This window comes from Panthera tigris, chromosome C1 (assembly GCF_018350195.1).
Source record: "Panthera tigris isolate Pti1 chromosome C1, P.tigris_Pti1_mat1.1, whole genome shotgun sequence".
Lineage (NCBI taxonomy): Eukaryota > Metazoa > Chordata > Mammalia > Carnivora > Felidae > Panthera > Panthera tigris.
In genome coordinates, this window is record NC_056667.1 from 216,706,532 (window position 1) to 216,733,774 (window position 27,243).

The following is a 27,243-nucleotide window of genomic DNA, read 5'->3' on the forward strand; positions in this document are numbered from 1 at the left end:
TGTACACGTGGGGTCATGTTTTTAAGCCTATCAAATCAATTAATTTCCCTTGCCCTGTGGAAAAGACAAAGAGTATATTCACAGGAATCAGAAGAGCTCACTTCCAAGAATTGGCATTCTTAGAATAAAAAATAAACTGAGGAAGTTACAGGCTAGAGACAACTGTGATTTCCTCAAGGACAGAAGTAGAGAAGGTCTGGCTACTTGCTAATTTTTAGTTACTCTGTGTATATTGCACCTGAAGTCAGCTTGGTGACGCGGGCCACCTTTTCGGGACATTAGCGAGCGCAAACCAAGGGTCACCCGAAGCTATACCTTGTGTTGACCCTGGGAGAGTGCTGGTGTGGGCGACGTGGGTGGGGCGCCTACGTTTGAGAAAATGCTCCCAGCACGTTGCTGGAGGTCACGAGGGCCCGTCCCCGGCACCGTCTGGGCCCAGGACCCGCAAGGTCATATTGCATCAGGGCACAAGAGGGGTTCGTGTCTCCTCGCGCCGAGGACAGCTTACAGTTCAGATCTCCTTCCTGAGCACTCCATTGATCAGATCATCCAATTCCCAGTCCACGGTTGGTGCCCACAGACCTGCTATAGCTGATGCGTGTTCAGGACCAGTATTTGTACAGAAACCTCCTCTTGCGTTGATCCCGTGGAAGCTCCCAACTGTCCACAGCAACGTGGTTTCTACGTTGACCTAAGATTTGTCAGAATACGTTGGTTTTCAAAAGACTTCCGAGTTTGAAATTCTACTTAATGAGCGTTAAGCGTTCCGGGTTCTTTCAAGAATGCCATATATCTGGGTCCGGTCCAAACCCAGAAAATTTGAATGGGGAAAATTTAATATAAAGAATGATCGGCCCACCGCAGGGCATCAACTCCGAAGAAAGGGTGGAAGAGAATTCTAGAGAATGTCCTGGAGCTGAGGGAGAACACCCAAAGGAGGGCAAATTAGGATTGAGACCTCACTGGAGGGCCTGGGGCCACCGCCCATGAGAGGACAGACAAGTCACAGGGCGCCCGGGGGCTGACGCCAGCAGGCAGGAAACCGGGGGCCAGGACTGGGGAGCTAACTTTGCTGGAGCGTGAGCGCCTCCGGGTGGCCTACGTTGCACACCACAGGCGCTGTGAACTAGAAAGAAGCAACCAGGAGCGGGGAGCCCTGGCTTCCTGCACGGTCTCTCCGACACCCTCTTCAGACCCAAGTGGGCCAGCCGGCAAGGAAGAGATGTTGACTTCATTGTCTTATCCTCAAGGTTTCTTTTCTTTTTATGAAATTTATTGTCAAATTGGTTTCCATACAACACCCGGTGCTCAGCCCAGCAGGTGCCCTCCTCGATACCCATCACCCACCCACCCCTCCCTCCCACCCCCCATCAACCCTCAGTTCCTTCTCAGTTTTTAGGAGTCTCTTATGTTTTGGCTCCCTCCTTCTCTAACCATTTTTTTTCTTCCCCTCCCCCATGGTCTTCTGTTAAGTTTCTCAGGATCCACATAGGAGTGAAAACATATGGTATCTGTCTTTCTCAGTACGGCTTATTTCACTTAGCATCACACTCTCCAGTTCCATCCACGTTGCTACAAAGGGCCATATTTCATTCTTTCTCATTGCCACGTAGTACTCCATTGTATATATAAACCACAATTTCTTTATCCATTCGTCAGTTGATGGACATTTAGGCTCTTTCCATCATTTGGCTATTGTTGAGAGTGCTGCTGTGAAAATGGGGTACAAGTGCCCCTATGCATCAGTACTCCTATATCCCTTGGGGAAATTCCTAGCAGTGCTACTGCTGGGTCATAGGGTAGGGTTTTTTCTAATTTTTTGAGGATCGAGGTTTCTTCTACAACCGACATCTTAATACAACTATGTTTAACCAGCAAAATATCCACATATAGAGATCACAGATAATAATAGCAAACACACGCAGCACTTCCACGGGCCTGGCAGTTAGATACATATTTTCACCGAATTAATTTTCACAAAAACCCTGTGAGGCTACAGACGAAGAGGCCGGAGCCCAAGGACTGGCTGGAAGTCTCGCCACTGGTAGGAGGGGGGCTCCCTGTCTCCCCAGTCCTGGGAAGATGGCGTTTCCCAGAACTGCTGCTCCAAACAGGTCAAACCTTCCGTGTCTACCTTTCACACCCATCTTTGCAAAAAGAGCAGATCCATTTTAGGCACACTTCCTAATCCAGAGGAAGATAGAACATGATTTTCAAATTTATTTCATGTAATACAGCTTCTCCTCAGATTCGGATACAGCTATGGGAATTTGTTGCCGGCTTTTTTTCGTCCCGGAATTTCTCGACCCCGCACTACTGACGCCCTGGGCGGGATGGCGCTTGGTTGCTGGGCTGCCGTCCCGGGCATCAGGAGCTGTTGAACGGCATCCCTGGCCTCTGCCCACTGGAGGCAAACAGGCTCCACTCCAAGTCGTGATCAAGAAAAGTATTGCAGGCATTGCCAAGCATCTGTTGGGGGCGTGGGATGCCAAAGCATCCCCCATTGAGAACCACAGCTTTAAGCTGAGTTAGAAAATTGGGAGAAGAAAAGAGTTGGTTGAAAACCTGGACCAGGATCCCTGTTGAATGTTTCCTACAAAGTGTTTTCGTTTTTAGAAACAAAATGGCATTTGGGATGTAGAGAGACCATTAAAAAGACATGCTAAGTGGACAATAGAAATGGGTAACGTAAGTCAGATGCAATTCAGAGCCGCTGGGAGGTGTTAGTTTCCATTTTTTGTTTCTGATTTCGCATTCTGATCATCTGAAACGTAAACTACAGAATCAAAACTTACTGTTGAGATTTTTGAAATTTTATGTTATTATTCAGCAAATATGGATTTCTGCTTTGTGCAGTGCTGAGCTCTTGGGGGACAGCAGACGGATGCCCACCTTAAGAGGGCGGTGGTCCCAAGGAAGAGAATGGCCACACACACTGATAACCACAGAAGAGGGCGGCATGGGATGGGGTCGGATGCCAGGTGGAGACAGCCAGGTTCAGATTTTCAAACTGGGCATAAGCATCTGGCGTGTTTCTCCAGATGGCCAGGCCAGACGGGTGCACATGCCTGTCTGGGTATTTGGAAGCGAGAGCTGCCGTCTGTGGACCTGCCTGGCTCCCTGCACCCGTAGCCCGATCCCCAGCTCAGGGGTCGGGGACTCTGCCCCGTGTCCAAGAGCCTCCAGGACTAGATTCCCACCCTGTTCCCAGTCTCTCGAGGACTAGGCGGCTGTCCCAAGCCCCAGCCCCACACTTGCCCCCACACTGCCTTTCTGCTGGCTGGTATGATCTCTACGTACGGTCGGTTCCTAACCCCCACTGCTTCCTCCTTTCCCCTCTCTGCCAGAATAGCCCCCCTCACCACCTGCCAGGTGGCTCCTCCTCTGTCCCCGAGAGCACTGAGTACGAAGCAGGCTCTTCGAGTCCTGAGCGGCTGAGTGTCTCTGCTTGCAGTTGCCCATCCCCGTGGGTGGCCACCAAACTAGCCTCCAAGCTCCACAAGGACAGAAGTTCCTTTGTTCAAGACCTCACCCGATAGATCTCTTCCTTCCTATCTTTTATCATGTCCTTAATAAGCTGGTAAGTGTGTTTCTCTGAGTCCTGTGAGCCGTGTGAGCCCCCCCAGCAAATTAACTGAACCTAAAGAGGAGGCCACTGGAGCCTCCAATCTGTAGCCGGTTGGTCAGAAGCACAGGTGACAGCCTGTGGGGGGTGGGGTGGCGAGGAGAGCCTTGGAGGACTAAACCCTTTACCTGTGGAAGTTGATGCTATCTCCGGTAGATCATGTTAGAATTCAGTTCATGCCTGCTGTGTCCAAAAATTGTTTGGTGTTGGCCTTGGTTCCAAGGCCTTGGTTCCAAGGCTTCCAAGGTTCCATTGGCCTTGGTTCCAAGAACGCTAAAAGAACTCTCTAAATCTCAAGAGGCACGTATTCTGTATTTAGATGTGGGTGCCAGGATAAGGGAGGAGGGATCTTGAGGTTTGTGTTTGCCCCTCACCGCTAGCCTTCTGGGCCCATCACCACCGCCATGAGCACACATGGAGTCCACACCCCCCCCCCCGCTCCCCCTTGAGCTCTGCCTTTTGAAGACCGCACCCCTGTCTGGCTCTCTTCCGCTTTGAACGAAATGTTGCCCCATCCCCAATGCTGGGGTGCTGAGAGTTTCTGCCTGAGCTTGTCTTGTAAGCTACCCCAGGGCAAAGCCGCCTTGGCTTCTTGGCTCTGGCCTGCCGGGGTTTTCTCACCTGCCTCACCCAGCCTGGAATTCTGTAGAGCAGTAATTCCTCACCCACCGTGATTTTACTAAGTGGGGCTGAAGATCGTGTGGTCTAATGTTCCCACACCGAGACATTTTAATTTATTAATCTTAAAAACCTAGTTCTAGGGGCGCCTGGGTGGCTCAGTCGGTTGAGCGCCTGACTTCAGCTCAGGTCATGATCTCACGGTTCGTGGGTTCGAGCCCCGCGTCGGGCTCTGTGCTGACAGCTCGGAGCCTGGAGCCTGCTTCGGATTCTGTGTCTCCCTCGCTCTCTTTCCCTCCCCCGCTCATGCTCGGTCTCTGTCTCTCAAAAATAAGTGTTAAAAAAAATTTTTTTAAACCTAGTTCTAATTTGAAAAAGGAACATAAAAAGAACAAAACAATCATCGCTCCCTCCTCCCAGTCTGTGGGGGAAAAAAAAAAAAAAGTCTGGCTTCTGCATACCTAATATAAAACAAAAGGTCAGACCCAGAAAAGCATTTCCCAAGAGTCAGCACAGTTAAGATTTAGCAAAGTAAAACACGGAGAGAATACACCCGTGAATACATCAATGTGAAAACAAAATATGTGGGAAAAATCTGATTTAGCTGGGCGAAAACGGCCAGTCCTCATCTCAGCAAAGGTGCCTGCAGCCGCACAAATGACTCCAAGAGCCGAATCAAGACAAGAAAAAGTTTCCAGAAGGAGCTTTTAATACCTGGGAACCTGTATTAGAGGAAATCTGTGCGTTCTGCTATGAGATATACAGCATGAAACACTATGGAGATGTATAGTAAGAGTAAATAGCATAGAGATTGTTAACTTTCTCCCAAATGTAGAGACTTAATACGTTTCTTAGGAAAATCGCTTTGAGTTTTTTCTTTTTTGGGGGGGAAGGGGGTGTGAATCTCACAGTTGTTCTAATAGTCATCTGGAAGTTAAAAAAAAAAAATACCACCAGCTTAGATAACTTTGATAAAAGCCCCTCCACCAGGTGCTACAGATATTACAAAGGTGCAAAGACAGGTCCCCTCCAGGGCACAGCCAGCCTGGCTCAGGGCACTGGATGCATTCCCGGAGGACCCCCCGGCTGTGGCTCCGTGCCACTGAGGCTCCGCGCCACTGTCCTGAATCTCAAGTCTGCTCCACACATCCCAGCCCACGACGAAGTCCCCGTGCCATCAGCTAGAGTGTGTCCTTTCAGATGCACTGCCTCAGGCCCTGTACTCCTCAGCCCGCCTGGTACCCAGCAGGACGTCAGTAGGTGTTTGTGGCATGAGGTGTTAACAGCTCGGGTGAGCAAGCATAAGGGCACTGAAGGGGGGTGGGGGGTGGGAGAGGATCTCAGTGGTGTCTCCGTGCAGCACCCCCAAAACTTCTAAAGTGAGGCCCTGTGAGAAGATGACGCAGGATTTCTATTTTCCTCTTTACACTGTTCTGCGTTTTCTCCACGGACACAAGTAACTTTCACGATGCTAAAACATTTAATAAAAGTCAGAAGGGAGAAATTAAATGTAAAAAATCAAATCCTAAAAGGCAAGAGGAACCTGTTGTGTAAGTAGCCATCATTCTGAACTCGGAATGGGGTGGGGGGAAAAAATCACCGCAATAAATCACAAAGAGATTGATGGATTCCATAAAATGGGAAACTTCACATCACAACAGTTTAAGCCCCAAGTCAATGATGTGAGTCCAGACCCGTTAGAGCTGCCGGGCAGAGGAGGTGTTGGCCGAGGCTAGACTCTAAGGGTCCCAGAACTCTGGTGAAGAGAAGCAAGGATCCCACTGCCCCAGGGCTGGCGGGAAATGTGGAGATGATGTCACAAAACTAAGCCTTTGGGGCACGTGGGTGGCTCAGTCAGTTAAGCGCGGGACTCTTGATTTCGGCTCAGGTCGTGATCTCAGGGTGGTGGGATGGAGCCCCGAGTCTGGCTCTGCACTCACAATGTGGAGCCTGCTTGGGATTCTCTCTCCCTCTCTCTGTCCCTCCCCCCTCCTCCCCTCCCCCCCCCCGAAATAATAAAGATAAGCTTTTAGCACAATCTTAAATTTTTTTTTTTAATGTTTGTTTATTTTCAAGAAAGAGAAAGACAGAGCACGAGTGGGGGAAGGGCAGAGAGCAAGGACACACAGAATCCAAAGCAGGTTCCAGGCTCTGAGCTATCAGCACAGAGCCGGACGCAGGGCTCAAACCCATGAACCATGAGATCATGACCTGAGCCCAAAGTCAGACGCTCAACCGACTTAGCCACCCAGGCACCCCCCACAATCTTAAATGATTTTAAACAAGTTTAGGGGCGCCTAGCTGGTTCAGTCTATACAGCATGAGACTCTTGATCTCTGGGTCATACATTCAAGCCCCATGTTGGGGGTAGACATTATTTAAAAATAAAATCTTTAAGGAAAAAAATAGTCTGGGGCACCTGGGTGACTCAGTCGGTTAGGCCTCCAACTCTTAGTTTGGGCTCAGGTCATGATCTCGGTGGTTTGTAAATTCAAGTTAAATTTAAATTTAAAAAATTTAAAAATTAAAAAAAAAAAAAGAAAGAAAAGAAACAGTCTTAAAAAAAAATAATAAAGACAGGTGCCGGAGGGGGCTGAGTTGGTTAAGCATCTGATTTCGGCTCAGGTCCTGATCTCAGGGTTTGTGGGTTCCAGCCCCACAGGAGACTCCAAGCTCACAGTGTGGAGCCCACTTGGGATTCCCTCTCTCTCTCTCTCTCTCTCTGCTTCCCCCCACGCTTGCACTCTCTCTCTCTCAAATAAAAGCTTAAAAAAAAATAAATTCAAAACATAATGATTCGAGTAAAAATCAAAATTAATGCCAAAAGGGGCGCCTGGGTGGCCAAGTCCGTTAAGCATCTGACTTTGGCTCAGGTCGTTATCTCACGGTTTGTGAGTTCGCGCCCCTCATCCGGCTCCCTGCTGTCAGCGCAGAGCCTGCTTCAGATCCTCTCTCTCTCTGCCCCTACCCCTCTGGTTCCCTCTCTCAAAATAAATAAACTTAAAAAAAGTTAATGCCAAAAAAATCCACCAGGGATGAAAAAAATATGCCCATTTTAAAGACGGGATAGCTGTGCCTTGCAGAACCATACTTGGGATTTTCCACTACTTGGGATTTTGATTTCCTTAAAGGACTGCGTTGAAATGGGGTCTTGATGGCTGGGTTTTGGTGCTCCCTTCAATGTTGCGCATGTCACCCAGGCCCCTCCTGGTGGGGATACCCTAGCGGACTGCCCGAAGCGGCGGCGTGCCAGGCGCAGGAAGAGACACCTGTCGGGGAGGGCTGCCTGACCACAGCTGGCACCGGGGGCTCTCCCGCCACTGCCGGCGGAGGACTCCGCGGGCTCTGGGCCCGCACAGGGAGCGGCTGGGCCCGTGCAGACAACATCGTCCACACCACGGTCTGGGGCCGCACCGCAGGGAGGGGTTCCGCTCGCGCCACAGTCGCCTCCCGCGCTCGCCTTGGCACACCGCCAGCCGGCTGCCTTGTTCCCGCCTCCACGCCCACATTCCGGGCCAATCACGGCGCCGCCCCTGCCGGCGCCGACCAATGGGAGCCCCCGCCGGGCGGTGGGCGGGCCGCCGGCGTCCGTTACCCGACAGGCCCCGCGGCAGCACGCGGTGCGGGCTTCGCCTGGAGTCGGAGGCTGAGGTCGCGTTCTCGCGCGGCAGCGGCAGCGGCGGCGGCGACGCGGTTCCGAGGTGCGCTGGGCGTGGACGCGGGGCACAGGCCCGGGACCTGGGGGTCCGCAGCAGCGAAGTCCAGCGGTGGTCGGGCGTGGTGGCGAGGTCCCTCCGCTGCTGATGGCCGGGAGGTGTGAAGGAGGGCGTCCCCGGCGGCGGCTCCTCCGCGGGCCCCAAGGCAGGGGGCCGGGCGGGAGCCGGGTGGGGGCCGGGCTCGGGTTGGCCGCCAAGGCCCCGGGGTTGCGCGTTCCTGGGTGGCCCGGGCGTTCCAGAATCCCCCAATTTGGTACGTTTACATTCAGCCCTGGGCGTGGCCCCCAGCCTCGCTTCACCAGCGCCGAGGCGCACTTGCACCCCAAAACCTGGCCTGGAGTGAAGTTACCGGACCGATCGCACAGGTGCGGTTACTTTCCCCGAGCAGGTGGACAGTCACCCGTATGTGCATCGGTGTGACACGTGCTCGAGGAGCCCTCGCAGCGGGCAGGCGCGTCCGGACAAGGAGACAGGCGGTGGACACCAGTCCCCCGGAAGTGTGGGGTGTTTGCCGGCCTGGCAGCGGTTCCCGGGCTGCGGGGGGGGGGGGGGGGGGGCGGGGAAGGGACCCCGCGGAACGGACGTTTAGGGTGGGACCCGAAGGTCAAGCAGGAGCGGGAGTTCCGGGTGGCCGCCCGGGAGGGGGATGCGTTGGGCCGCGGAATGCACGTGGCAGACCTGTGCCAGGAAGGAGGCAGGTGTGTCTGGGACCAAGGTGCCAAGGTTAACGCAGAGCCCAGGCCCTTGGAGGGTCTCGCGGGAGATCCTACAGAGTTTTAGTCCTTATTCATCCAAAGAACAACAACCATCTGTTGCTGAGTTTTAAGCAATAGGTTGAGCCGATCAGATTTGCATTTTGGAAAGATTATTGCCGCCGTCCGTGTGGGAGTCTGTTGGCGCTTGACGCTGTGTCGGATGTTAAAAGTGACAAGACCTGGTAGGGATGAAGGAGGTGTCAAGGGAGAGTCCTGTGGTTCTGGCTTGGTTCTGGGATTGAAAACACGGGAGGGAATCGTTTGGGAAATGAGAACCGGGAGGACACAATAAAGATGGGTACATACCTAGGAGTGGAATTGCTGGGTCACGTGGGCATGTATTTAACTTATTTAGGAACTGCCAGATTGTTTTTCAAGCTGCCAGCCCCATTTTACATTCTCACCAACAATATATGAGGCTTCCAGTTTCTGCAAACCCTTGCCAACACTTATTTTCTGTGTGTGCTTTAAAAAATGATAATATAGGGGCGCCTGGGTGGCGCAGTCGGTTGAGCGTCCGACTTCAGCCAGGTCACGATCTCGCGGTCCGTGAGTTCGAGCCCCGCGTCAGGCTCTGGGCTGATGGCTCGGAGCCTGGAGCCTGTTTCCGATTCTGTGTCTCCCTCTCTCTCTGCCCCTCCCCCGTTCATGCTCTGTCTCTCTCTCTGTCCCAAAAATAAATAAAAAACGTTGAAAAAAAAAATTAAAAAAAAAAAAAAATGATAATATAGCCATCCTAGAGGATATAAAGCATCTTTTTGTGGGTGTGATTTGCATTTCCCTAATACTGATATATTGAGTATCTTTTCATGTGTTTATTGGCCATTTGTACATCTTTGGAGAATTGTGTATTCAAACCTTTTTCTTTTTGTTGAGTTCTGAGAGTTCTTTCTATATTATGGGTAGTAGACCCTTCTCAGATATAATGATTTACAAGTGTTTTTGTTGTACTAAAATATTTCTTTTTGTCAAAGTTTTTGACGTTGGGCATCTGTTCACATTTAAGAAGGAAGCCTGCACAATCAAGAAGAATGAAATCTTGCCGTTTGCAACTAGGTGGATGGAACTGGAGGGTATTATGCTAAGCGAAATTAGTCAGAGAAAGGCAGATATCATATGACTTCACTCATATGAGGACTTTAAGATACGAAACTGATGAACATAAGGGAAGGGAAGCAAAAATAATATAAAAATAGGGAGGGGGACAAAACACAAGAGACTCTTAAATATGGAGAACAAACAGGGTTACTGGAGGGGTTGTGGGAGGGGAATGGGCTAAATTGGTAAGGGGCGTTAAGGAACCTACTACTGAAGTCATTGTTGCACTATGTGCTGTCTTGGATGTAAATTAAAAAAATAAATTAAAAAAAAAAAGAATGAAGCCTGCAACACATTGAATGAAGATTTGAATGCAGAGTCAGATATGAATGAGATCCCAGCTCGCTAAAACAGATATTAAAGAGATTTGCAAAATGTTAATGCCCTTCTTACTAATATATTTGAAAATACACATTTTTACATTTAAAATGTTACTTATGCTAAGTATTGGGTTTGTTAGTGTTAATAAATATTGAAGATTTTTCTATTTTAATTCTAATGTGGTAAGTATTAATAGATACTGTCCACATAAACAAATACTCCTTGAGGTTCTCAATACTTTTTAAGAATGTGAAGACTTTCTGAGCGCAAAAAAATAAGAAACCACTGATGTATTGTAATGTCAGTTATTTTGATAAGCTAGCTTTCTGTTCATCTTACTCTTTATTTTAAATATTTACCTGGAATTCCTAGAGTAGGATCTTTACTGACTTAAGTAAAATCCTGTAAGCCAGGAGTTACTAGGAATTTTTAAATGTGGTATAAAGTCCATAAATCCTTTAAATTATATGTGTGTGTATGTGCATTTTCTCAGGGAAGTTAAGTGTGTGATTTTTATCAAATCTTTGGAAACTCCATAACCCCAAAGGTTAACAACCATGAGCCAGTCTTAAGGCAGTAAAAATAACAAAAGGCTACTAAACTCTTGGTATTAGGCCAATTTTTTTTGTTACTAGCTAAAAAAGAATCTCTGAAACATGAAATTAGAGGTTGAATACTTCCAGCCCAGATTATCTGTAAGCTTCACAACTGTATATCTATCTCAGTTTGTACATGTTACAGGCACTTAGAACTTACTATGTATAAAATGAACTCATTATCTCCCATCGCTTCCCATCCAAAAGAAAAATAATACAAAATTATTCCTTCTCCTTTGTTCCTAGTTGAGTGAGTGTACCACCAATGATGATGAGTTCACTTTGGTACATATTAAATATATCATCTTGTCTCCTCTTTTTACCCCTCTTTACCTGGGGGCCATCCCATATTTGTTTTTTTTTTAATGTTTATTTATTTTTGAGACAGAGAGAGACACAGCATGAGCAGGCAAGGGGCAGAGAGAGAGGGAGACACAGAATGTGAAGCAGGCTCCAGGGCTCTGAGCTGTCAGCACAGAGCCCGCCCGACGCGGGGCTCGAATTCACAAACTGTGAGATCATGACCTGAGCCGAAGCCGGACACTTAACCAACTGAGCCACCCAGGTGCCCCACCATATTTGTTTTTTTAACTCGAGATGCTCTTTTCCCTTTGAGATGCTCTTTCTTAGTGGTTAGCCCCTATGTGACCTTTATGATTTATTTAGCTTAGATGTCACTTTCTTTATAAGATTTCCCTTACCTTTATCAATGCAATCATGCTATATTGTCGACTTAATTATCTGTGAAATCCAAAGTAGATATAGGTTATATTTCTCTTACTAGGCTAGAATATTAGTTTTTATTGCTTTTTAAATACAACTGTCAGTTTTAAAAATTCCAAATGTGTTTGTGTGTGTGACATTATATCCTTTATGTCAAAATCAATATTAAATTGATATAGTAGTCACTATGATAGCAGACTCCTATTTGCATGTCTTTCAGATCTTAGTTTAAACGACAGTGACAGTTCCTCAGGAAGGCCTTCCCTAACCCTAAGACTAGGGCAGGTCATTTTATGTCACACATAGCAATTTGTGTCTTCCCGAATCTCTAGAGTATAGACATTTCCTAGAGTATTATTTCTTGGCCTCAATTAAGCTGTGGAATGTGTATTTTTAAAAAGTGTCCCAAGCGATTCTCATATTGGGCAAGTTTGAGGAAAGGGACCCTATAATAAAATCTATGTGCTCCCTCTCCATTCTCCCATCCCCTGTTTGGAAATCACTTGTTATGTGTCCATCATGTTTCGCAAGGGTGGAGACTAATCAACTGTGTATCCTCAACACTTAGCATATGACTTAACAAACAGATTCAGTCATTATTGCGTTATGTATTTTTTTACATTTATTCAATATTAATTATTTTTTATTTTATTTATTTTTTTATATTGAATTTTTATTTAAGAATGATTCTCTAGAGAAGGGTATACATTCCTGAAACTGGAATGGAACTTACTGGTAAGAGGGTAGGTATATGTTTGACATCATTAGAAACTTCCAAACAGTTTTTCAAAATAGTTTTAACAATTTGCATTCCCTCTAGCAGTGTTGTTATGAATTCCTGTTTGCCTGCACCCTCACCAATATTTGGTGTTAATCAGTGTTCTTTTTTTTTCTTTTTTGCCATTCTAGTGAGTGTGAAATGGTATGTTAGTGGTTTAAATTTGCACTTCCCTGATGACTAATGATGTTGAGCACTTTCCCATACATTTAAGAACATTCCGTATGCCTTATGTTATGTGTGTGAAGTAATGTCCAAGTGAAGCTTTTTTTAAAATTCGATTTGTGTGTGTTCTTTACATAATCTGGGTAACAGTCCTCTGTTGGGTATGTAAATTGTAAATATTTTCTCCCAGTCTTTGTCTTGTGCTGTCACTTTTTTAGTGGTGTCTTTTGATGAGCAGCAGTTTTGAAATTTTGTGGAAGTTCAAATTAACACCTTTTTAGTTAATACCTTTTGTATTCTAAGAATATTCTAAGAAATCTTTGCCTACCCCAAAGTCATGAATGTATTCTCCTATATTTCCTTGAGAAAATTTACAGGTTTGATTTTTACATTCAGAAATACGATCCACCTCACCTCTGTTACCATATATGATGTAAAGGAGGGGTCCAGGTATTTTTCTTCTCCCCTTCAAAAATCTGGTTGTGTCGGCACCATTTACTGAATATGCATCAGACCTTCCTTTCCACATTGAATTGAATTAGTGCCTTTCTCAAAACTAAAGTGGCTCTCTTTCTGGACTCTCATAATCTATTAGTTTAACATACTACATTGCAAATACTGTAGCTTTACAATAAGTCTTGAGATACATGTCATTTAACTTTCTTCTAAATTGTTTTGGCTATTATAGGTTTGTTGCATTTCCATATAAGTTTTTGATCAACTTGTCAACTTCTACCCCCAAAAAATTCTTCTGCAGTTTTGATTGAAATTGTGTTCAGTGTGTAGTTCAATTTGTAGAGAACAGATCTTAACAATACTGAGTCTCTTGATCCATGAACATGGTATATCTTTCCTTTTATTTAGTTCTGCCTTAATTTCTCTCAGTAGTATTTTGTAGGTTTCAACGTAAAAGTCTTATGCATTTTTCATTACATTTAACCAGTAAGTTTTTCATGTTTTTTGATGCTTTTGTAAATGATACTCTTAAAATTTTCATTTTCCAAATCTTTGTTGCTAGAATATAGAAATGCACTTGGCCTTTTATTTTTCAACCTTGCTAAATTCACATATTAGTTGTAGTAGTTTCTTTATCTTTTTGGCTTTTGTCTGTGCATTATCATGTGGTCTGTGAATAAAGTAGTTTAACTTTTTTTTTCCTCTCCAGTCTGTATGCCTTTTATTTATTACATGGCTAATATCTCTAGTACATGAAATAAGTGGTAAGAGAACAAATGTTTTGTTTTTGGTAGAAATGACTCGATTTTTCACCATCAAGCATGTTGTCCATATGGTTTTTTATTCTTTCAGGTTTTCTGTAGATACCCATTATTAGACTGAGGAAATTCCTTATTGGTTTTGGTTTACTGAGAGCTTTTACCGTGAATAGGTTCTGAGTTTTGACAAATGTTTAATCAAATTCTTTTTCTGCATCTACTGAGAGAACCACGTGATTTTTCTACTTTAGTCCCTAACTTTGGTCAGTGACTGACGGCCTTCATATGTTGCTGGATTTGTTTTGCAAAAAAAGTTATTTTAGGATATGTGACTCTATGTGCTATTGGTATTTTTATTTTTTGCTTGCAGGTTCCTCAGAGTTTGGTAACAAGGTTATGCTAGATCTGTAAAACATATTGGGAAGACTTCCCTCTTCCTCCCTTTTCTAAAGGACTTTGGTTACCAAAGTTGAATTCTGCCTTTATTTCTACCTTAGTAGACGAGTAGAATTCATCAATGAAACCATCTGCGTCTGGAATTTTCTTTGAGGGAAAATTTTTAGTTACAGGCTTAATTTTCTTAAGAGATATAAGACTATTCATTAATTTAAAAAGGGGGGCTCTGTGTGGGTAGCTCAGTCGGTTAAGCGCCCTACCTCGGCTCGGGTCATGATCTCATGGTTTGTGAGTTTGAGTCCCACGTCAAGCTCTGTGCTGACACCTCAGAGCCTGCTTTGGATTCTGTGTCTCCCTGTCTCTTTCTTTGCCTTCCCCACTTGCACACTCTCTCTCTCTCTCTCTCTCTCAAAAGTAAATATTAAAAAAAGAGAGAGAGATGGGACTATTCACATTGTTTATTTCTTCTTATATATGTTTTGGAAGGTTGTAGTTTTCAAGGAAATGTGTCTGAATTGTAGAATTTATCAGATAATGTTGTTCATTGCATTTACCATTGTTTTAATGTCTGAAGGTTCTAGAATGTCTCCTTTATCATGTATGATATTGGCAATTTGCGTCTGCTCTTAAATGTTTTGTGTGGGTTTAATTTGTTGTAATTTTTCGAGTTTCTTAAGACAGATAACTGATGTTAGGGGTGCCTAGGTAGCTCAGTTGGTTAAGAATCTGACTCTTGGTTTTGACTCAGGTCACGATCTCATAGACTGTGAAATCGAGCCCTGTGTCAGGCTCTGTGCTGATGCAAGCCTGTTGGGGATTCTCTCTCTCCCTCTCTCTCTGCCCCTGCCCTGCTCTCTTTCTCTCTTCCTCTCTCAAGATAAATAAATATTTTAAAATGATAATTGATTTTAAACCTTTTTTCTTTTCTGTTATAAGCTCTTAAAGCTATATATTTCCCTCTAAGCAGTACAACTTTTGATATGTTGTATTTTCATCATTTAGTTTAAAATATTTTCTAATTTCCATTGTGATATGGGTTTTTTTTGCCCATGAATTATTTACAAGTGTTTTGTTTAATTTCTAAGTACTTGGGAAATTATTATCCTTTTAATTATTCTTAGTTGTACTGTAGTCAGAAAATGTACTCTCAAGCGTGTGGAAGATTCTGGCCATGATGTAGTAACGGACTAGATTTATCATGCTGCCATAAAACAACTTGAAAACTAGGCCACGGGTATGAAACAGCTGTTTCCAGGCAGTGCGGGACTGCGACTTCTTAAGGAAAGAAAACATACAGCATGAACCCTGTGGTAGCCTGGCTTCCTACCTGGAACACATCTGCCAGGTCAGTGGCTTCGAACCAGGTACCGCAAGGTGTGCTAGCTTGCTCAGGCAATGAAACCACATTTGGTTGAGCCCTTGCCGTTGGAGTCACCACCTAGTTAAGCATGATAAACGCACTGGCACCTCCAAGATGTATGTGTCTTCTGCCAAATATGAGAATCGAGTGGGGATTTGGGAATCCTAGAGTCCTTGGTGGTGACACGCATCTCTGCAGTCCCTTTGGATGTGATATTGCTTGGATTTACCATTTCTTTTCCTAGGTAGAGGCAGTTCTGATGCCTTCCACTTGGCTTTTCCCACCGTGTAATAGCCCTTACTCAATAGGTCAGGGAACCAGTGTGAGGAGTCTTTGCCAACTGTGCTTTCTGAAACTGGGCAAATAGCCACGGGATGGGTTCAGGGACCCGGTGCACCCACTACAAAATGGACCCAAGCTGAAATTGCACTGATCATCTGATCTCTGTAAGTCCCTACTCTGGTTGGAGGGCTGGGCCACAGTGACGTTTCGGGTCTCCTAAAATCAGTGTCAGTGCAGAGCCAGTAGTCCCTGAAAGGTCTGATTATTTCCTTTTTTCTAATATACAGTTTGCCTAGCAAAAGGCTGTAAGTCCCTTTGGGAAAGGCTAGGAGAAAGATTAACAGTTTTAATTTTTGTTAGTGTATTTTTGGGGTCCTTCCTCAAGAGGACCCAGATTCCCCTTCATTCAAGGTTTTCTGGGTCTGTAAACTGGCACAAGCCTGGGAATTGATTAAGGGGTCAAGACTCTATTTTTATGACTCAGGTGAGAATTTTGTTCACTTGACCTAGAATTTTCCTGCTTATACAGATGAAATAATTTAGTAGGCTTTGGGGAATCTGAGTAGCTCAGTCAGTTGAGTGTCCGACTCTTAATCTCAGCTCAGGTCTTGATCTCAGGGTCATGAGTTCAGGCCCCACATTGGGCTCAGTGCGGAGTGTGGAGCCTACTTCTGTGTCTCCCTGTCTGCCCCTAACCCGCTTGTGCTCTGTCTCTGTCTCTCTCAAAAATAAATAAACATTAAAAAAAATTTTTTTTAAGAATTTAGTAGGCTTGATAGGAATTGATATAGGATGGATCTTTGATGGCCTTTTAAATTTTTTCCTGACTGGTTTTCTGTTCAGCTTTTTCTGTTAAGTTTTTTATTATTTTCCTAGAAAATTACCTATTTTGGTTAAATTTTCATTTATCCATCAGAGATGTGTATAGCAATCTGGTTTTTTTTTAACTTTTTAAAAGTTTGCTTATTTTTGAGAGAGAGAGAGAGCGCAAGGGTGCAAGCAGGGGAGGGGCAGAGAGGGAAATGCAGAATCCGAAGCAGGCTCCAGGCTCTGAGCTGTTGGCACTGTGCCCGACGCGGGGCTCAAACCCACAAACCGCGAGATCATGGCCTGAGCCAGAGTTGGACACCTAACTGACTGAGCCACCCGAGCCCCACCAATCTCAGTTTTTAAAATAACTTTTTTTTTTTAGTTTATGTATTTGAGAGAGAGAGAGAATGAGCAGGGGAGGGGCAGAGAGGACGAGACAGAGAATCCCAAGCAGGCTCCATACTGTCAGTGTGGAGCCCAATGTGAGGCTCAAACTCACAAACCATGAGACCATAACCTGAGCTGAAACCAAGAGTCTGACACTGAACTGACTGAACCACCCAGGTGCCCCCAAAATTTTTTTAAAAATCTCTTATTAAAATGCTCCTTTTCTCATTGTGACTTAGTCCTTTCTCAGATTTGTCAGGTATTTATTTATTTTTTCAAAGAATAGCTTTTGGTTTTAGTTATTATTTTTCACTCTTTTTAAATCAGTCACTTCTGCTTTTGTCTTAACTAATTCTTTTTTGATTTAAGTACTTTCGATCTTTTCTATACTCTTTTTTTTTTTTTTTTTAAGTAGGCTCCGTACCCATCGTGGGGCTTGAACTCGGGATCCTGAGCTCAAGAATTGGCTGTTGTATGGACTGAGGCTGGAGTTGACTGCTTATGATCATAGTTTGTTAAGTTTGACTTAATAACAAGCATCTAAGGCTGTGGCTTCTTTCAGTCATAACTTTGGCCAGGTCCCATGTATTTAGAAAGTCTGTGCTCTCATTGTCACCAATTTGTTTTCACTTGTTGAAGTTTGTACTGCTTAGTAAGTAGCTAAGTCAGGTTTCAAAGCTAGATCGCCTGTCTCCATGGAGTGAGCCCTTCTGCTTTATACAGCTGACCCCTGAACAACACGTGTTTGAACTGCATGGGACCGTTTATATTTTATGCAGAGTTTTTTCTAGATGGTACTCTACTGTATGTGTATTTTCCTTATGAAATTCATAATAACTTTTTCTTCTGTAGCTTACTCGGTGGTAAGAATACAGTATTTAGTGCATGTAACATACAAAATATGTGTTCATCAATTGTTCGGATTATTGGTAAGGCTTCCAGTCAGTGGTGGGCTTTTGTTAAGTTCGGGGGGAGTCAGAGTTACACATGGGGGCTCGGTGCTCCTAACCCCCGTGTTGTTCAAAGCTCAACTGTAATGTCTTCTCATTGTAGCACAGGACAAGTGAACCTCGATGATTTGTCCAGGGTCACCAATTGAAATAGTTCATGGAGAATTAGAACGAAATCAGGTTTTTTCTTCAAACTTCCCAGGAACCTTTGTAATACCTGGTCACCAGAATTCTGTGGAAGCTACCTTAGCTTTCTAGGGGTATAGACAGTGAAGATAACTAGGGGCCAGAAGCCCATTTTGTGTGTCGGCTGGACATTTCTTCTGCTGGCCTCTTCTGGGGTCATTCATGTAGCTACTGGGGGGCCTTGATCTTCCTGTTAAGTGACTAACTTGGACTTCCTCATGTGGCAGCTGGATTCAAAGAGTCCTTGTCAATGACTTTTCTTTTTTTAATGTTTATTGTGACAGGGAGAGAGAGCACATGTGTGCGGGTGGGGGAGGGGGCAGAGAGAGAGGGAGAGAGAGAATCCCGAGCAGGCTCCGCGCTGTCAGCACGGAGCCTGACGCGGGGCTCGATCTCGCGAACCATGAGATCGTGACTTGAGGCGAAGTCAAGAATCAGACGCTTAACCAACTGAGCCACCCAAGACGCCCCTGTCAGTGCCTTTTAAAAACAGCTTTTTTGAGGTCTGTTTTACTCATTTCAAAAGTACAGTTTTAAAAACTCTGTCAAGTGGTGCAGTCATCACACCATAAATCAGCTTTAGAACATTTTAATCCCTCCAGTAAGATCCCTTATACCCATTTACAGTTAACTCCTCTCCCCATCCCCTGCCCCACGCAACCATTAATCTGCTTCCTGTGTCTATAAATTGCTTTTTCTGTACGCTTCACTTAAATGGAATCGTGAGTGTGTGACCTTTGTCCGACTTCTTTCATTCGGCGTGCTTTTGAGGTTACTCCAGGAGATTGCTTGCCTCGGTTTGTTCCTTTTGTTGCTGAAAGATGTTCCATTCTATGGATATACCATTTAATTGGGTTTTAATAGATCTATTAAAATTTGTAACATTTTTGAAAGATTTTTGATCCAGGTTTGACATCAGTGGGCCATACTGTAGCCTTTAGTACTCATTTTTTTGGATTAAGACTTTTGGGTGGCCTAATACATTGTTTGCCTTTAATCTTTAATGTTTCTTGGAAATTTTAAAAGAATGTGTCATGTCTCTTTAAATAGTAGAATCTATTCTGTAGCTGTCAATTCACGTTCTTATGAAAGTTGTTCAAATGTCCTACCAGTTTTATCAGCCCTCTTCTTTTTGAATCTTTGACTGTATGATTGCCATTTTGTCAAATTCTTGATTTTCTGATAGCGTTTTTAAATATAACGCCGAGTCTGTTCAATGTTTACACCTCTTCTAGAGGCAAATCCTTGGGAGATGCAGGCTGCCGCAGCGAAGCAGATAGCTCCTGGTAAAGCCTACCGCAGTAATGGAGGAAACGTCCGGAAAGGTGAGGGGCCAGGCCAGCTGGCTTTATTGTGGGTGGAGAGAGGGACCGAACGTAATCGAGCTAGATAGTTCTCCGGCGTTGCTGTGTCTTTAAGCCTTCTTTGTGGCGAGGCGGTGGGATGCGGCACGGTTTTAATTTGGCAAACCCAGGTGACTTCTGGGGAATGTGGGCAGCCCACACAGGGGCTCTCAGGTAAAGGGCAGAGGCGGGGAAGAAAAGGTGAGCCAGGAGAGAGGGTTTCTGTCTGACCGGGCCTTCAGGAACTCCTGGCGGGAAGTAGCCTGCAGGGGGATGAGTGGAAGGCGGGCAGGTGGACCTCGCCGCCCAAGTGGCAGGTGTTGTCTTCACACAGACCTGGAGTTTCTTTTTCTGTGGTAATGGTACGTGAGAAAACAAGAAACAAGAGCATAAGAAGCAGGGCGACTGAGCTTTATGTGCTTACGAATATATGTGGTTTCAACACAGACGCACACACACACAGAACACAGAATTCAGATAAAATATAGGAGAATATTGTTGCAATCGTGTGGTAGAGAAAGCCAGCGAGACAAAACCCAGAAGTCAGAGAAGAAGAGACCGATCCATTTAGCTATCTTAAAAACCACAGTGTGACAAGATTTTATAGAAAATTCAAAGCTAAGCAGTAACCTCGGAAAAAGTCACTCATATTATAAATCTAAAAAACAAAGGATTAGTATCCAGAATGCATAACGAAGTCCTATACAGATCCTGCAGGAAAGCATAGAATGTGACAGTGATGCTCACCCTGCTGGCCTGGGCTCCAGCCCCGTGTTTGTGATAGTTCGCTAGACATTCACATCTGGCTGTTTTATCCCTCACCTTCAACTCTGCTTGCTTGGAACTGAACTCGTTGTCTCCTCCCTCCCACCTTGCTCTTGCCCTGCTCTTCTTCACAAAGTGCCTGTCCCTCTAGCCCCACGTTTTTCCATGCAACTGTAATACCACGTGGTAAACCTTAGCGTTATCTCAGAATGATGTTCAAGCAGGTCGTACCCGGTGGGCAGTCAGGAAATCAGTTGAGCTGATTGTGACGAGCTTTTTTGAAATATATGAAATAGACCAGAAAATAGCAAAATACATCAGGCATAGAGTAGTTACTGTTTTATAAACTTTTTGTTTCACTTATGCACATATGTATGTATGTGTGTACTGGATCTTGATAGAAAACGTAGTTCCGATTATGTTCTTAGTCAACAAAATTTTTTTAAAATTCTTTTTAATGTTTATTTTTGAGAGAGAGAGAGAGAGAGAGACAGATGCGAGTCCAGGAGGAGCAGAGAGACAGGTAGACAGAGAATCTGAAATAGGCTCCAGACTCTGAGCTGTCAGCACAGAGCCCGATGGGGGGTGGGGGGGGGGCTCCACCTCAGGAGCCCTGAGATCATGTCCTGAGCCGAAGTCGGACGCTAACTGACTGAGCACCGTCCCCCACCCCCGGCGCCCCAGTCAACAAAATCTTCAAAGCCATTACCTCTCCGTCATCTACCGTTCCCAGTGGACCTCCAGGCCTTGCCAGCTGTGGCACTTCTCAGTCCCACTTGTACACTTGGTCTGTGTGCCTCCGTCCCCCCTTCAAGCCTCCGTTCTTACTGTTGCCAGGGGTGTCCAAACTTCCTTCCATTCCCTTTTAAGAAGCTTTCAGGAGTTGTCTGTTGCCTTAGAATAAGAGCGGAACTCCTGAGCACATCCTGAAAGGCCCCTTCTGCTCATAGCTGCTGTCATTTCCATGGAGCTGTTCGACTCCAAACAGAGTGGCTTACAGTTTCCCGAAAATGCTGTGTTCTGTCATGTAGCTAACTTTGTACCATGCGGTTTGATTTGCCTAAAATAACCCTCTATTTTGTTTCAAAAGTGATTTGCCTAAAATAACTATTTTGTTTCGAAACACTTTTTAAATGTAAAGTTTTCTCTGAAGGTTGCTTCTGCTTTCTTCTCAAGCATTTGCCTGCTCATTAATACAACTGTGCCGGCACTCTGCAGCCGTGTCACATTCGTATGTACGTTTCCTATCTGTGACCCTATGGAAGCCATGAGTGTTTGGGTGCGGTGCCTGTGTCTTCTTTCCTTTGTTTTTGAAATGCCTGAGGCTGTCATTAGGAGCCACCCAAAGATTACAGAGTGGCTGCCTTATAAATAGTAAACACCTTGCCATTGAAAGAGTTCTAGAAGAACCTTGGCTATTAGTCAGCTGGAGCTACCATAGACTGGGTGGCTTGAACCACACACATTTATTTTTTTGCAGTTCTGGAGGGTAGAAGTCAAAATCAGGGTGCCAGCCTAGTCAGGTTCTGGCAGGGGCTCTCTTCCTGGCTTGTGGATGGCCTCCTTCTTGCCGTGTCCTCACACGGTGGCGAGAGTGAGCTTTCTGGTGTGTCTCCCATCCTGGGGGCCCCATCCTCATGACCTCATGTAGCCCCAATTACCTCCCAAAGGCCCATCTCCAGTTATCGTCACACTGGGAGTCAAGGCTTCAACATTCAAGTTTGAGGGGGACAAGATTCAGTCCATAGCAGCAACCATAAGGGATATTTGTCATGGGCAATGTAAAAAGAACCCCTACATTGGGAAGAGCTTTGATCAGATCGTGTCTGAGGTCACTTCTAGTGTGAAGAGTTTGTAATGCTACTGCTGCCAACATTTTCTTCTTTTTTTTTTATTAATCAGATGAACCTTCTAACCCTAAGAAAGCAAATGTGTTCTTCTCTTCCAATGGTTGTAATGAAGCCAGATCGGCTTTTCTTGACGATGGCTGGGATTCCTTGGCACCAGATCAAAGTGCTGATGACACGGAAGTGAGCAGTACTGATGCAGTGGACTTCCTGGAGCCATCTTGTCCTGGGAGCCTGGACGCCAGCAGAGGGCGCACTCACTCACAGTCCAGTGAGTTCGAAGACAGTGCCGACTGTGCTTTCTTGAATGAAACATACTCCATACATTTTTCCAAGTCAGAACGAAAGAATGAAAGTCTCATTCACTTAACTTCAGAATTGGATTCTGAAATGCAGAACACAGAAGGGGTGTGTTTTGATATTTTGGAGCATCAAGGTATTAAGATGATTGGCTTGGAAAGAACCTGCAAGATTTCAGATGACGATTATAAAGAAACTGCCGAAGATGAGCAGAAGCATGAGATCGACGAGGACTCCCAGCAGGAGTATCATAGTGCAGAGGAACAAGAACACATAAGTGCTCATCTATCTTTTGACCAGACGAAAACATTAAACACACCTGATCTGGAGGTTGTTGGGTTAAGAAATTCGGGTTATGAAGCTGAGTGTGCTAGCCATCTAGACGGTAATCGTGTCGAGTTGGCAAGTGATTCTAGCATCTTTTTAGATTCAGTTGATGTTTATGGACAAGAAGATGCACCCCGTGGCTCCAAGTTTCAGAATTCTGTTGTGTTAAGAGACTATCACGAACCAAAGCATGGCATGTGTAAGGAACAAGAGACTAGTTTAATGTACCACACGGTATTTGATGAAATTGTACTAGGGAGCAGTCCCCTTGAAAATCGGGAATCTCGATCTAAGAGTAGTCTCTTGAACCCTCAGAAAGCACTAAAAGCTACAACCTATATCGGCAAAATGAAATGTCAAATAATCGAAAGTAAAGATTTTTGTGGGAATGAAATCGTTGAGAACCAAAAGTTGCACCACCTTGGAAATCCTAGCACATTACAAGAAGACAGAGCTTTACAGGTGTTACTCCAACCCGGTCAAGATTGTCAGACTTCCTGGACCTCTGCTGTTGATGATTCAGTAATTTCTCCCTGTGGATATTCACATTATAGAAGCCTACAAAATACCCCCAACCCAGCCTTAGATGTTTCCGTTACTACCCCGAGGATTACAGCCAGAGATCATGAAGCAGTGGATGAGATCTCCCTAAAAGCTGCTGAAGACAGCACCACAAATAACTCGTGTTTTCCCAGCATAGAAGGAACACGTCCTGAGTTGGTGATGGATGCGGCAAGTGACAGAGTCACGGTTCATCAGACGGTGGACGTTTGCGCTGACTTTAGGGCTTGTTTCACAACCAGCAGGGCAACGAGTGCGAGACCTTCTGTGGTATCTACGTCAAGCAATACAGACATAACCATGATGAACAAAAGGCGGCCTGGGGAGTGGCAGGGTGAGAGACACAGAAGTGTGGCCTGTAATACAGATGGGCCACACAGCCGAGATCATGAAGACCCGCCGGTGACGATGAGCAGAGGACCCCTGGGGAACTCTCTCTCAGTTGACAGTTCAGAGCCTAATGGAAATCTCCTAAACAAGGTAAAGCCAATGTAACTCATAAGAAAATTTTATTTGACCTTATATGAAGGCAGTGTATGTTATAATTCAGCAAATTATGATGGGGGTTCCTGAGGCTTTTGTGAGAAAATGCCGGATGAGGGGAAACGGTGAACAGATTGCTACCAAACTCTAGCCGCCTTTGGCGGCAGCTATTGATGCAAAGTCAGTTAGAAAGTGGATTTTACGTTTCACCAGTTGGGAACTCCAGATACGACGTATGTTGCTTGTCATATCTTTCTAATTTAGTTTTAAAACATGTTTTCCAGGATTCCCTGGAATTAAGAAAAACATCTGCTATCACAGACTTAAAGAAACATCCTGAAAGGTAAGTCAGATGTATAAACTTAACAGATATACATGGGGAAGAGAATCAGAAGAATAATTTGCTTTTTTGTAAGGTATTTAACCATATAGAATAATAGCTAAAAAAGACCTTAAGAGATCATCCGCTTCAGCCATTTGCTTTCGAACAAATAAATATTAGGATAACGTATAATGTTAAAGCTTTTCACTTACTAAGATTCAGTCTCAGTAATTCCTTCAGAAACTCACGGCGTCTTATTCTATTTATTCTACCCAAATCTGCATGAATTTAAGTACTCCATTTTCTTTCATTTTCTACCCCTATAGACCAAAACAAAATAGCACCGATGAAAACCTTCACACATTGGAAGAAGTAAATAGCTACTTTCACTGGAGTATTTTAATCTTGATTTTAATTCATTGTGTAATTTATCCTGCATCCGTGGAGAACCGCGTTGCGGGTTTGAAGGGGAAAGGGGAGGTCTCTCGGAAGCCAAGCTAGTTGTCATGCTCTGAGGTCATTTACTTTTTCCTTCCTTCATTCTTCGTTCTCCTAATGAGTTTAATCTGGTATCCAGTCCTCTAAAATTAAGTGGAAGCGCTCATTTCCCATGGCAGAGGTGTTGAGAACGGCAGGAAGTGACAACCAGTAGCAAGGGAAGAATTACTAACCAAGAACTATTAACGTTCGAAAAATAATAGTGAGTTGAGGCTTTTTGATCTATTTACAGTAAAATATTTGCTTATGATAATGACCCTTAATTAATAAACATGTAAATCACGTCTGTATGAAAGAGAGAACGCATTTAAGAACCGTTTCCGTCCAGAATGCTCGCAACTTTAAAAAATGTGGGTCAAGGCTTGAGTTAGGTTGAAAATCTTCTGATTATGGATGAATAAAATTGATACTTTACTTTGGAATCCTTTTTCGGTAAAAGAAAGCGTACATCGGAAATTTTTTACTTCTCTGACTTTTAGAAAGAGTATGTTTAGCTTCGACTTGACATCCTTGTCTTCTGAAGCTGTGGTGTGTTCGTGCGGCCTTTCCGTCCATAGTAGAAATTGATCGAAGCCTGGCAGGAAAAGGGAAGAAATGTTCAAATGTTTCAGAGGCGCGTCGTTACCGGAGGAAGATGTTTGGAATCTGACCTAACCCCGTCTTTTATTTTCCAGGGAATCTCCGCCTTGTGAAGAGGCGGGGAGGGGTTCGGCCTCCCGGTGCTGTGAGGACGCGAGGCGAAGAGCCGCGAGGGCAGAGCTGCACCTCCTGCACCTTCACTACCAGATGTGTCAGCGCCACTGCAGTGACATTTACAAGCTTGTCACGGAAAACAGGGAGGGATTCGGCAGGTGATTGTTCATTGTAGATCTGTATCTTGGGAATTTACCGCGGGCTTTAGATGTACGCCAGAAGGCATCCTTAGTTTCTCTTTTCGAAAGGCAGAATGAGGGGAGGTCGTATCCGGTTCTGTTAGCTGGCCTGGGGGTAGCGGGCTTCCAAAAGGAATACGTTGCGACTTCGCGGAGAGGCAGCGGCGTATGTTGGGAGGAGGCGTCCGGCCAAAAGATAGAGCTGACGGGTTGCTGTTGCTGTTGTTTCATAAAGTCCCAAGTATGGCTGAAGTCAGTTGGAGGGTTTTGCGTGACATCCTGCCACATCCTCTCTAGCCTGTATGTGGAGGGTTGCTGTGCCGCCCCTAGAAAAACATCTTCTTTGGTTCCTTTTCTTTTACTAACCATTCCGAAGAAAAAAAATCTGTATAGATCTGGTAGAGTTCGAACTCGGGGTGTAACATAATCCAGTAGTGTTCAGTGGATGACCTGTGCCTAAGTGCTTTTGTAAATTGAACTTCTGAACAGGAACCCGTGGAGTAACTGTGCTAAGAAGCAGTTAGGATCAGCACTTCTGTCTGTTTGGGGAGACTTGAAGGTTAGGTACGAGAGCTTGAAGGACAGAATACACAAGGGCAGGCCGCTGGAGGAGCTGCCCCCGCTGTCTGTGGAATCGAAGCTACTATCGACCTTTTCTACTTTGGCTTTCGCGGTATGTTTGTGTGTTTTAGAATTCAGATTTTACTTCATTTACACAGAATACATCTTAAACTAAGAGATTGTTCTTCCCTTTGCTCTCTTTCCAGCTAATGAAAGAGGAATCACACGTGTAAGTTATGGTTTCATCCAATGTAGAATTCATTAGATCTTAAAAACTGCTTAATTCGGTTAACTTTCAGTTTTCTGTTGGTTGTTTTTCGGAACACTGACAGATTCCTTCACGAAGCGTTTCTCTGTTTAGCTTTTCAGGAGCAGATTCTGAACTAGATAATCAAAGTACATGTGATGTTGACGTCCCTTCACGCCTAAAAAAGACTCCGTCTCAAGTGAGATTTTTAAAAAGTAGTTGATCGGGGTAAATCTTTAATTTTATGGCTTAAGCAAAGAAAACTGTAATGTTCGGAAGCCCTCACGTCTTTCTTTTCACTCGGCTCACTTTGTGTACTACCATTTGAGGGATGTAACTGGTTCGAAGGAACTTAATGTCCTGATCAGACCGACGTCAGCAGCGTATGTTCAGTGGGGTGACCATATATAACTTAGCGTCAAACCAGGAGACTTCTGAGGGTGGAAGGCAGTGACGTTAATGACTCCCTGTGACAGTAGGTGTAAACCTGAACTGCATCAGGCAGACCAGGCCGTGTGGCCACCATCATAGTGTGATCCAGGGTGGTTAAAACTAAAAAATTGTTGCCCGTATCTCAGGAGGTAAAGTAACATCTCCTTCATTTTAGACCAGGCAGAGGTTTAATTCCTTCATTATTGAATTGATAAAAATAGTTTCTAAATGCCTTCCGTAGGTTTTCTTCATCTCTTTTGTTCCCCTAAGGAATTGTCTGTCAGATGGCAGTCTGTGCGAGAGCACTCTGCAAATTGTGAAGTGATACAGAAACACAGGTTATGGTCCATTGTCAAGTGAGGCAATGGCGTAGAAAAGCTAAAGTTTATTTCTGTTTTCTGATTTTGCTCTTAACCCTGAGGTTATATTATTTGGGTAGTCTTAAATAAAAAGATGCATTTCGAGGCCAAAAGTAAAATACTTAATATTGAGTTATATACTTTTCTATTAACACATGATTAAAAGCAAATTACTTTAGCAAATGATGTGTTCCATTGTCTGCTTGTTTAAAAAAAGTCTCAGTTATCTACAAACAGATCTACAGCCAGATTTTTACATCCTCACATTTCTCACATAGTTTGTTAAAACATGTTAATTTAGTAATATATAATGTTCTGGAGGATTTTTTTTTTCATCACTGTAGTG

General features: G+C 44.6%; 1 protein-coding gene across 7 annotated transcripts in view; it reads left to right on the forward strand.

Moving 5' to 3' along the window:
• The first annotated feature begins 7,877 nt into the window (after nt 1–7,877).
• Nucleotides 7,878–27,243, forward strand: part of RBM44 (RNA binding motif protein 44) — a 48,629-nt gene continuing 29,263 nt past the window's right edge. For 3 of the 7 annotated variants that reach the window (XR_006221040.1, XM_042995826.1, XM_042995830.1), the window contains exons 1-8: nt 7,951–8,057; nt 19,216–19,305; nt 21,991–23,603; nt 23,891–23,949; nt 25,101–25,277; nt 25,788–25,971; nt 26,066–26,088; nt 26,221–26,305. Coding sequence is in view for 6 of the 7 variants with exons in the window: in XM_042995826.1 (XP_042851760.1) it covers nt 19,233–19,305; nt 21,991–23,603; nt 23,891–23,949; nt 25,101–25,277; nt 25,788–25,971; nt 26,066–26,088; nt 26,221–26,305 (2,214 nt within the window). In the remaining variant the exon portion in view is untranslated. The other 4 variants (XM_042995828.1, XM_042995827.1, XM_042995829.1 and 1 more) reach the window with 4 other exon arrangements.